Genomic DNA, 10,874 nt, shown 5'->3' with positions numbered 1-10,874 from the left:
TGCCTGCAGCTGCGGCGAGTGTACTTTGGGAAAAGGAGCCAAACCCAGCCAATACCAAAAAAAAAGCAGATTTCCCCCAGAAACCAGGAGCAGGAAGTCTCTATCCCCCAGGAGATGGCTGTGACAGCAGCTGGGCTTGCTCCCTCCTGCATGGTCCTCACGCCGTGCTGGCCTCAGCTTCTGCTGAGCCTCTCCCACCCTTCCTTGCTCCCAAACCTGCCACCAGATGGTTCTTTTCAGAGCCCAAAGCACACAAAAGAAGGTTTGTGCTCAGTGACATAACTTTGCTCCTGGGTGCCTCGGGGGTTTCAGGGCTGGGGAGGAGTCAGGTCATTCCCCGTCCTCCCCAGGGCCCCAAATGGGAGGGGAGACCCCACCGTCAAGACCTGGAGAACCCAGGCTTTAAAATTCAGCCTGGGGTATATTTACAGCAGTGCAGATGACCACAGCAGGGAATATGCAGGGGTAAACGCTTCAGCAATTGGAAGGTCTCCTCTAGCCCAAGACCATTTTATGATGCCTCCCCATCCCCCTTTTTCACCAAACCCTGAGAAAAGGCACATGTACAGCACCTCAGAAGAAGTGACCATGGGCCAGTTTGGGATCAGATGTGTCCCACAAACTCTCCATGGCCATATGCAGGTTTCATTACAGACCACAATGACATCCATCCTCACCAACCCAAGGGGTCATCCACCTCCTGCCATAACAGCAACCATGAGGGAAGGCCTCGGTACAGAAAGAACAATAAATCTGTGACCTTTATCTGAACTTTTCTCCCACTCTCAGACTTTTCTTCTCTTGGGAGAGAAGATTTATGTGGTAAATTATCATACCATCATAAAATCAATTGCTAAATTTGGCTCCCCCTGGTTTCCCCATAGGGATTGTTCATGACTAGGCCTTGAGCAGTAAGGCCTCAGCACGTTTCAGGAGACTTTCCTGATCCTCTAGATTTCCCCTAAACTACACAGTGCCAGTCCTACTTTGCAAGAGATGCTTCTGGTGTGAACCTCTGCCCAGTGGACTTGTGCCTCCTGTCCACCATGAGCCTGCTGGAGATTTTGGGGGGATAATGCCAAAATCCTATGCAAGCTCGGGCCTACAGACCACTAGTGACACATAGTCACCCAAAACATAAAATCATACAATGGTTTGGGTTGAGAGAGACTTAAAAGACCATCTAGTCCCAACTGCCTGCCTTGTGCAGGGATGCCACCCACCAGATCAGGTTGCCCAGGGCTTCATCCAGCCTGGTCTTGAGCACCTCCAGGGATGGAGCATCCACTACCTACATCCAGAACGTGTAGGTCTTCAAGTCCATGAGACATCTAAGCACTCAGTGAAGTTCGTGGAGATCTAGCATTTATTCCAGTTGCCTAAACACAGACACCTATTACCATTTGGGATGCTCTGGGACACCTGAGACATCTGTACTGGGCTGGTAGGTGTGGTGCCAGACCCATGTGCCCAGGACGTGAGGAGCTTGCCCACAAGTATGAAGCTCACCTTGCCCACACAGAACTCTGTTTGACCATCGTCCTGGTGCTGATTACACAGCTCTGTTTAACAATGGCATTTTAAGAGCAGGATTTCTTTTCTCTGCCAAACAAACACTGCCGTGTTGCCTGGGAACTGCAAACAAATTCCAGTGAGTGGGGTTTTCAGGCCACATGCTGGGAGCTAACATCTCCAGTTATTCAGGAGGCTCATGCTGGTCAACACACATGAGGGTAGGGCTCTACCCTGGCTGTCCACGTGGCTGCAGGTGCCTTTTTCTTCCCTTGGGTTACAGGGTTACATCCTGAGGGTAATCAGTTGGAGCAGCATCCCCTACACTCACACCAAAACATCTTATTCTGCTGCTTAAGCAGCTCCTCATGGGCTGGTGACTGGGTTGTGGGGTTGTGCTGTTCTCCACACTCCATCTCTGTCCTTGGTCCTTCTTCTCTCCTGGCTGCCTGTCCATTCATCTTATTTATCATGCAGAAATGACAACAATTTATTTTTTATTTATTTATATATATTTTTTGGATCATCTCTGGCCAGAACAGTGAGCAAAGGAGCACACAACTGGGGGAGAGTGGGATGGTGCCTTTTAGCAGCAGCTTGCATTTACTGTCACGTTACTGCCTGAGGTATAACACTGCCTATAAGCTGCCTGAACACTTCCACCTTACCTTAATTGAAATTTGGCTGGCTGATTGCTTCAAAACCTATTGGGGGCAGGCAGCCTAGCATCTGGCAGGGAGATTCACAGGATGAGCTACATGAGCTCATCTGCTGCACTTTCTTAGGAAAACAGGCTATAAATATGGTGGCTAGCGGTCCCCAGATAAGAGGCGTGAACCACAAACTTTGTGGACGAAGCTGAGAAAGGAGCTGTTTGATTTGGAAGGGCGCCTTGATTTAAACACCCCTGCCTGTGCCGTGTCCACACAGCAGCGCGTGCTGGCGAGCCGGGCTGGAGTCGGTCGGATCTGGGGAGGAATTTGGCTCCGGGCTCAGCCCCATCTGTTTTCAGTGGCGGTTCCCAAGCCAACAGCCGGCGCTCCTGTCCGTCTGTCCAGCCGCTGGGAGCACCGGGGGAGCTCTGGCGTCTCCCCGCATGCCTCGGTGTCCTGGACCGTGTTCTGCCTGTGCTGGGATGACCCCAGGAGAGGATCCGGGCTGCTCATGAATTCATCCTCAAGTCGGATGAATTCATCGTTGGACCTCTAGCGATGGGTCCTGACCCTGGTGAGGTCAATGGGAATTTTCCTGCTTGATTCATCCCAGCAAGAATTTCATCTCCCAGGGAGGACTTTTCCCTGGCTCTGGCCAATGCCTCAGCTAACTGGCATAGCTCCCTCATTACATCATTGTTTGCTTGCTTTCACAGAACTGATCGACCCAGAGGGAAGTGATTTTACCTGGAAGGAGAGACCAAAAGCAATCTGACAGACAGGGGGATCAAAATTTCACGCCGCAAAAACACAGAAGGGCCAAGAGAGCAAATGGATTTTGGCTGATACTACTTACATGCAGAAAGCTGCATAAAATCTTTTTTTTTTTTTTTTTTCCTTTTTCTTTCTTTCTTTTTTTTTTTTTTTTAATGATTGCATCAGGTACAAACATTCTAATTGCTTTGAGATGTTGCTGGGTGACTACAGAGAAAAGGAGGAGCACCAGAAATGCAACCTACAGGTGAGGAGAGCAGCCAAGGGCAACACTGCATTGCTTTCATATCCCTTCCTCCACTTCAAACAAGCAAGCCTGGAGTCTTCCTTCTCTTGCTGTTTTGTGGAAGAAGGATGAACCTAGGACACCCCTACCGTAGCTGTTGCACTGAAAGTGATGGAGAAGAAGGATTTGTCCCCTCCTGGAGAGTGGCAGAGCATGTCCCCAGCAGGAGCTGTGCTGGGTGCCAGCCGCAGTCACAGACAGGCACTCGTTCTGCTAAACCTCAGGTTTATTGTTTTGGGGTCAAGAGAAAGGCAATTCCTCACCTGGGCATGACAGGTAACAACCAGACGCCAAAGGGGGAGGATATATAACCTGGGCGGCTTTAAAAAGTCACAGCAAAAGGGAAAAATGATGTGTTGAGAAGTCCATGAGCGAATGCACAGCCTCGGGGAGCTGGAGCAGGGAAGCCACAGCCGTAGAAAGGCACAGCATTTCCTTCCCAGCCGCAGCCTGTTCCTCGCCAGCAGAGCCTGCAGCTCTCCACGTGCTGCAGCTTGCTCTTTTGGCCACCTTCAGCTCTTTGCAGTGGTTGTTGATGGACTTTTACAGCAGAGAATGATGGGCTCAAAGCAGTACTTGGCCAGATATTCGCCAGGGATGCAGTTCCCCACGCGGCACAAGCCCCCTTCGTGGTTACAGCTGTCCGGTCCGTGTGTGTGCCCTGTGGAAAGAAGCAGAAAGGTGGTGGGAAAATGCCTGAGCTGGCAAGGTGGGAAAATAAAAGTTGGTGGAGCTTCCCAGGCCACCGTGTGCCTGGCCAAGCCAATGCCAGGAGTGTGCATGGAGCTGGACATGTACGACTGCAGTGAGCGCTCCCAGGATCCCCATCCCAACATCAACTGCAGCCTCAAGAAGGGAAGAAACATTCTCCTGGAGGATCCAAAAATTGAGCCCAGAGCAGAAGGCATTTCTGGGGATTCCCTGGCTGGTCTGCTCCCAAAGAGGCAGTGCATTGCCCCATATTTGCATTACCCCAGGGGATTAAAGTGCACATTTTACCATTTTACACCCTATCTCATTCAGAAGCCTGAGGACACCTTCCCCCCTCAATACCTCTCTCGTTTTGATTTGATCACACAGCAAGGAAAGCTTTTTTTCCTCTTCCCAGCTACCTCTGCCTACCACCCTCAGCCTGCCTGATCTTACCGTGAGCGATCAAGGAGATGAAGATTAAAACGAGCCCGAGGATCCCCATCGCTTGGGTTCTGCTGGAGAGCAGCAGGGCTGAGCTGGGGATTTTGCAGAAGCCTCTACGTGCCGTAGGCAAGTGGGATGGCATCCTGGAGGAAAGAGGGAGGGAGCAGGCAGGAGTTAATTATAGCCCCGTGACATTCCCTGCTCAGCAACCTTCCGTGTCGCTCTGACCCGGTGCTGCGTCTCCAAACAATGCTGCCTTGCTTCGTGCTCACCGGTGGTCGGCTTCCCCGCTTCCCCTGCCTGGCAGCTGGCACGTGGGGCTGGGAGGCTGCCAGCTGTAGACAGCTATGTGAAAAAAAAATCATAAAAGAAAAAGAAAGAAAAAGAAAAAGAAAAAGAAAAAGAAAAAGAAAAAGAAAAAGAAAAAGAAAAAGAAAAAGAAAAAGAAAAAGAAAAAGAAAAAAAAGAAAAAGAAAAAGAAAAAGAAAAAGAAAAAGAAAAAGAAAAAGAAAAAGAAAAAGAAAAAGAAAAAGAAAAAGAAAAAGAAAAAGAAAAAGAAAAAGAAAAAGAAAAAGAAAAAGAAAAAGAAAAGGAGGAGAGGAGAGGAGAGGAGAGGAGAGGAGAGGAGAGGAGAGGAGAGGAGAGGAGAGGAGAGGAGAGGAGAGGAGAGGAGAGGAGAGGAGAGGAGAGGAGAGGAGAGGAGAGGAGAGGAGAGGAGAGGAGAGGAGAGGAGAGGAGAGGAGAGGAGAGGAGAGGAGAGGAGAGGAGAGGAGAGGAGAGGAGAGGAGAGGAGAGGAGAGGAGAGGAGAGGAGAGGAGAGGAGAGGAGAGGAGAGGAGAAAAATAACTAAACTAAAATAACTAACTAAATAAAAATAAACAAAACAAAATGCAATGCAATAAAATACCATAAAATATATTAAAAAAAATATGCAGGGTTTCTTCTGTCCTTTGCCAGAAGCCAGCAAAGTGCCTGGGGAGGTGCTGGGCTGGGTGGCAGCAGCCTCCTGGGACAGGCTGCTGAGGAGCTGCAGGGAGGAGAGCCTAGGAGTGATTCCTTTTGATCCGAGCCCATGTGAACATTTTCTCCAACTGAAACCTGGCCATGATTTTCCTGCCAAAAAGGCCACCCCAGCTCTGGCTTCCGAGGAATTTGGGAGGCTTCATTCCTGAGTGCTCTGACCACACAGTGCTGGTGGAGGTGGTGGCCAGTTAGCTCATCAGTGCTCCACTTGATGGGAATTATGTGACAGATATGTAGCTCTGGCTGTAAAATCAGCATGCAATACTCCAGCTACCCTCGCCTGGCTGCTGCCTGTGCTGTTCCTTCAGCTTTGTTCATATAATTGCTCCTGTGAATGCATCCTAAACCAGAGAGCTGAAGGATCCAGGTTAAAAATTACCTTTTCCATTAAAAAATGTAGTTTAGATGCACTCAGTAGAGTCCAAGCATGATCTCCTGGATGATTTATGTCACTGGAGATGCCCAAATTCCGTGGATTTTTGCATGAGTGACAGTGACAGACAGGACACTGAAAGCCCAGCGTGATGGCCTGGGACAATTCAAGTGGCACCAGTGCCTAGGTGGGGGCAACAAAAGCCAAGAAGGACAAAAGACAAATTTTATTGAATCTTCTAAGGTCAAATGGGTTAAAACACCTTGTTCAAAGGCTGGCCAGTCCTGATACAAGGCAGTCAAGTGCTAGAACTAGAACACCCCTCATTTTCTTTATCCAGGTGCAGGAGAAGAGGGTACACATCTGAGCATCTCTTGTGGCTGAATGACAGGCCAAGGGTTGACATGGAAGGGGAAAGAAAAATTGCAGCCTTCTCAAAAATAACTCCCGCACTTCTTTTCTTTTAACCTCTAGGGCTCTCAAGTCATCAGGAAAATGCAGGAACTTACAGCTCCATGCATGCTCAGATGTTTTGCTGAAGCAGGGCACAACTGTTTGCCCAAGGGTACTTCTATCCTCTGGTTATTTGTGCATTAGGGCTTGGTTTGCAAATGATTTCCCCGCTATCTTCCTTTCCATCTCCAGTTTGACACAAAACACATTCATCAATCCCCTCCCCTCCAGAGCACCCTCCCCAGAAAGGAAGGATCATAGATGAAAAACACTGGAGCATGGCACAGAAACTTCACCAATAACGCCCCAGCTGCACAGTCCTGACAATGTGCCCACCTCTTCCGTGCAAGGAATCCCTCTGGACTCATTTACTTGTGTCCTAGGCCACCCATTCTGTGTCATTGTGGATACCCTGCCCCAAATCCCAAACTAGTAGTGGGTTTTCCCTCCACACCATGCTCCATAATGTACGTGGAAAGAACAACACCTCATCCCACAAGCCAAGGTCTTTGTAGGACATCTGATTCCCCTAGAGAAGAGCTGGGTGCTCTCATCCCCCAGTGCTTTTTGTGGACCTCGTTTGGTGTCTCAGCCATGTTCTTACTAACCAGGGGGTGGTGGGACATGGTGGGGACCTTGGTGACCCCATCCTGTCTCCATACACCTGCACCATGCTGAGATGTGCATGCTTCCAACAGTGGAACTAAGGAGGGGAAATGAGAAAGGGATCAGAGGCACAAAGCAGAAGGAGCTTAATGTCCCAAAATCCTTCTAGCAGGATTTTTTTTTTTTCTCCAATGAAAGCAGAATTGCAATATTTCTCAAACACAAACCAAAGTCTCAGGATGACTTTCCAAGAGGTGACCCACCAGGCTGCTGGACCTGCTCTCCTGCTTGGTGTCACGCCTGTAAACAGCTCAGCAGGGCTCTCAGAGCCACTACTATTGATTGATTCAATATTGATTAATCCTCCTGCCTTAGAAAAGTCACGTAACTCTAATAAGTAACTAATAAGTTGGCAGTGTTTGTGGCTGGTGTGTTGTGTGATGAGGGACGTATCTAAGCAGGCAGAACCAGGCAACAGTCCAAACCAGGCACAAGTGTAAACGTGTACAAACAATTGGTTGTGGTCCAAAAGAAAAAAAAAAAAAAAAAAAAAAAAAAAAAGGAAATACTTCATCACACCGCCTCCCAGTCTTAGGGGAAAGGCAAAAAACACCTTCCAAAGCTGGGCCTGGGAGCTAAAATTCATGGCTTTGTTGGTTATCTGATTGCCTGAGTCAGTAGAGAGGAGGTTCCTGGCTCACACAACTGCCTGGTTTCCACAGACCATCAAGTATCTGTCAGCAAATGGTTTTCTCAGCTTGCACGGGGTAGAGACACTGCCTGGTGAGAGGCAGAGAGCCAGGGACAGCAGCTTCCGACAGTGCCTCAGACGTACTCACTGACACACTTTCCTCAAAAACCTCAGTTTCTTGTGAACTGAAAGAAAAGAGGCTCCTCCTGCCCACTTCTGAAGCAGAAGAGCCATCTGCAGCCTTGCTTCTTGCTCTTGCTTCTTCTTCCAAAACTCCTCCAGGAAGAGCTGCTGACATTTAAAGCTCCTAATATAACTCAAATCAACTGGTGCAGGCAGAACATAAGCTTGTTCTGACGTCTCCTACATAATACTTATATATTTGTGGCTTTTTTTTTTCTCTTGAGGGATTTTTTTTCCTCTCTGTGTAGCTGTATTAATTGCTCTCCTTGTTTAGCCAAAAATAAAAAGGACAGCCCAACTCCTTAAAAAAATGCTGAATAATTTCTAAATCTTTCTTCCGCATTACTAATCCATCCTAGATTAAAAAAAATTGTGGCTTTGGGAAAGGTTCCACTCTTTCCAGCTGCAAGACACACACATCTGCCTGATTCATGGCACAATCTCAGGGAATATCTATATAAAACACATCTTGAGCTGCCAGCAACAAACTTGGCAGAAAACACCCTCAGAGGTATTACAAGAGTGAAAAGAATTCCTTGAGGAAAACAATTAAATGAGAAAATCAATTAAATTGATTTAATTTGAATTGATTAAACCCTTATACCAGCTGGAAGCTTTCTCTGGGCACCAATGCAAGAAGGGTGTTTGTAGGGTGGACACATGGGACACCATGTTTTTAGGAGGACACCATGGGTCTCTGGATAGTAATGAGAGACTGATTTGGGCTGAGAAAGGCCATAAATTTCCCATTTATTATTACATATAAGGGCATATTACCTGTGGGACACTTCTTGGAGAGGAGATATATGCATATGGCTTGTGTCCAGCTCACTGGACTGATTCATATGCACCCATGAGACTTAAAATTTATCTTGATTTACATCTTCATCACTTACCTGTCTGTCTATGTCTTCAGAAAGCTTTGGCAGGAAAGAAATACCAGTCATATTAACATTTGGGACCAATACACAAGCCCAATCAAGTGGCATTTTTTTGGAAGAGAAGCAGGAGTTTTCGTATATAGGGATAAAGCACAGTGAAAAAAAGAAAAAAAAGAAAAAACAAAAAAAAACAAGTTATAAGAATAAAGAACGTTGTATTAATTTCCACATTTGTAAGCAGTGCATACACAGGTTTCTTCTCAGTACTTCCTTGTAAGAAATATTGCTGTGACTGAGTTTCAGAAGCATTCACAGGGCATGAATTTCAAGAGTGTTTGTTCAAAGATTTCTTCAAAAATACTTTTTTATTTGACAATAAACCAGAAATACTTGAGCTCTCAGGTAATCAGGAAGGGTGTACCATACGAACTGTATGGAATGGCTTTGAAATAGGTGAAGCAGGTGAAGCAACCCACAAAATACATCTGTATTAAGTAGAAAATGGACAGCATTCAACAAAATCACAGTTCCCTTCTACCAAGCCTGTATGTGTGGTATTCCTATGTCTGTTTAGGCAAACTTACACAGTTTCCTTTTTACACATATTATATATTTCCATTAAGCCCTGTGCAAAGAGGTTTAGGCCTCTAAATCGAACTACAGAGCCAAAAAAAAAAAAAAAAGTAGTTATTGCAATAGCAACACCAGTGTGAGGCAGTCACAGAAAAGTCCCTGTTTCTATTTCTTTAACAGAAGGAAAAGATTTCATCATCACAAATGGTCGTCTTATTCCTTATACAGAATTATGCAAGGAGGCTTTTTCTGGAGCAAAGACGGGATGATCCCATAACATTTTCTGAAGAATAGCTCTCTAAAAAAGGCCAATTAAATCAAGTTTGCATCTGCCAGCACAGTTCTGCACAAATTACTGTAATGACCCAGAACGTGTGGGCTTTTTGCTCTGCAGACATCTTGTTGCATCCTGAGAGGTGCTGAGCTCCCAAAAACCCTCTTTCCAGACAAAGGGCTGGAGAACAGCTGAGCACATTCAGTATTTCCCAAGAGCTGTCTAACTGCATCCAAGGAATGAGACCAAAGAGTGCATCTTGGAGGAAGAGGCCAACCAAAAGCTTCCAACCACAACAGAGCTGGGTTTTCCCACCACAGCCCGCTCCAGAGACAACGCCTAGCCCAGGATCCCTGGAGCTACTGAGCAGGGATCACCCTTGGTGCTGAAACTCACAAGAGCAGCCTCAGGAAACCTCAACGTGCCAGGGGCTTTGCAGGCAGAATGATGGCAGATGCCTTCCAGAAAGCTGCAAAGTCCAAGCAGGCAGGGAGCCCAAGTGCTGCGCTGCAGGGCAGGACAGAAAAAAGGAGGGAGGTTGAGTCTAGATTACGAGGGGATGTGGTTTCCAAGGGCGTAACGGCTATGCTTCTGTGGATTTCTCTGCGTGGGTGTAAGGCAGAGATGTTCTGCCTTGTTCTGAGCATTTATGTGACTGTTACACTCTTTGTTTAATATTTATTGCCTTCGTTATATAGATTAAAAAAACACGTTGCCTGTAAGTAATTATACACTTCATATGTTGAGAAAGCCAGGCAGCTTCTCTACAACACCAGGAAGAAAGCTTGTTTGTTTTCTTGTCCATGCATTTCTGTGGTTTTCTGCAGTTCTGTGAGGTTTTTATTACATCTCTTTGCAGCACTTCCATCCTTTGCGAGGGCAAAGTCCCAGCTGCCCTCGCGGACATTTGATTTTCGGAGGTACGCAATGGCCCCCTTCTTCTTGACAAGTATGGAGGTTTGATGTAGTGTCTGGAATGAAAAGGATTTAAGTCAAAACAGAAAACATAATTGCATCACTATCTGAACCACTGACACACTCATACATGGAGAGAATCACGAGGTTCTGGTTCCTGTGTCTTCAAACGTAAAGACACAAAGGACTATGGGGTTAATCAGAGCACGTCTGAAAGAAGAGGAATTTGTGATCTACCAACTGGGAATAGAAACTACTGAAGGAGGGATATTAAAAACTTATGAAGAAGATGGTTGCAGAATGACTATTTGTTCCATTTGTGGTACAGAATAAAATCAGGAAGGAAGAGGTTTTAGAACACACAGAAGAAATTTGTAATTAGGAGAAGAAATCCAGTAAAGACTTCTAAACATGAGGGTGCCTAGATCTAAAAGTCCTGAGCTGCAAATTCACAAAAGCCAGGAGAAAGAATGGGAAAGTGTAATTATACCCTTGTGGTGCTCATTATTCTCATTTTGCAGCCACACAAACTAACTGTAG

At 46.6% G+C, this 10,874-nt stretch overlaps 1 protein-coding gene across 1 annotated transcript; it reads right to left on the bottom strand.

The window, feature by feature from the left end:
* Nucleotides 1–3,432: 3,432 nt before the first annotated feature.
* LOC137854905 (gallinacin-12-like) lies at nucleotides 3,433–4,573 on the bottom strand. Its single transcript, XM_068678877.1, has 2 exons — nucleotides 4,372–4,573; nucleotides 3,433–3,886 (listed from the first exon to the last, which is right to left on the bottom strand). Exons 1-2 carry the CDS (start codon nucleotides 4,502–4,504, stop codon nucleotides 3,738–3,740), a joined length of 282 nt encoding a protein of 93 aa, XP_068534978.1. The 5' UTR covers nucleotides 4,505–4,573; the 3' UTR covers nucleotides 3,433–3,737.
* Between the last annotated feature and the right edge of the window lie 6,301 nt (nucleotides 4,574–10,874).

The sequence above is a fragment of the Anas acuta genome, chromosome 3 (assembly GCF_963932015.1).
Source record: "Anas acuta chromosome 3, bAnaAcu1.1, whole genome shotgun sequence".
Lineage (NCBI taxonomy): Eukaryota > Metazoa > Chordata > Aves > Anseriformes > Anatidae > Anas > Anas acuta.
The sequence above is the reverse complement of the archived record's forward strand: the minus strand, read 5'-3'. Positions and strand labels throughout refer to the sequence as shown.

Bases quoted from the DNA above. Each gene is read 5' to 3' on its own strand.
- LOC137854905 (XM_068678877.1), bottom strand. From the start codon at position 4,504: ATGCCATCCCACTTGCCTACGGCACGTAGAGGCTTCTGCAAAATCCCC. The intron at 3,887-4,371 runs GTAAGATCAGGC...TTCTTTCCACAG, and splicing joins CATCTCCTTGATCGCTCACG to GGCACACACACGGACCGGAC.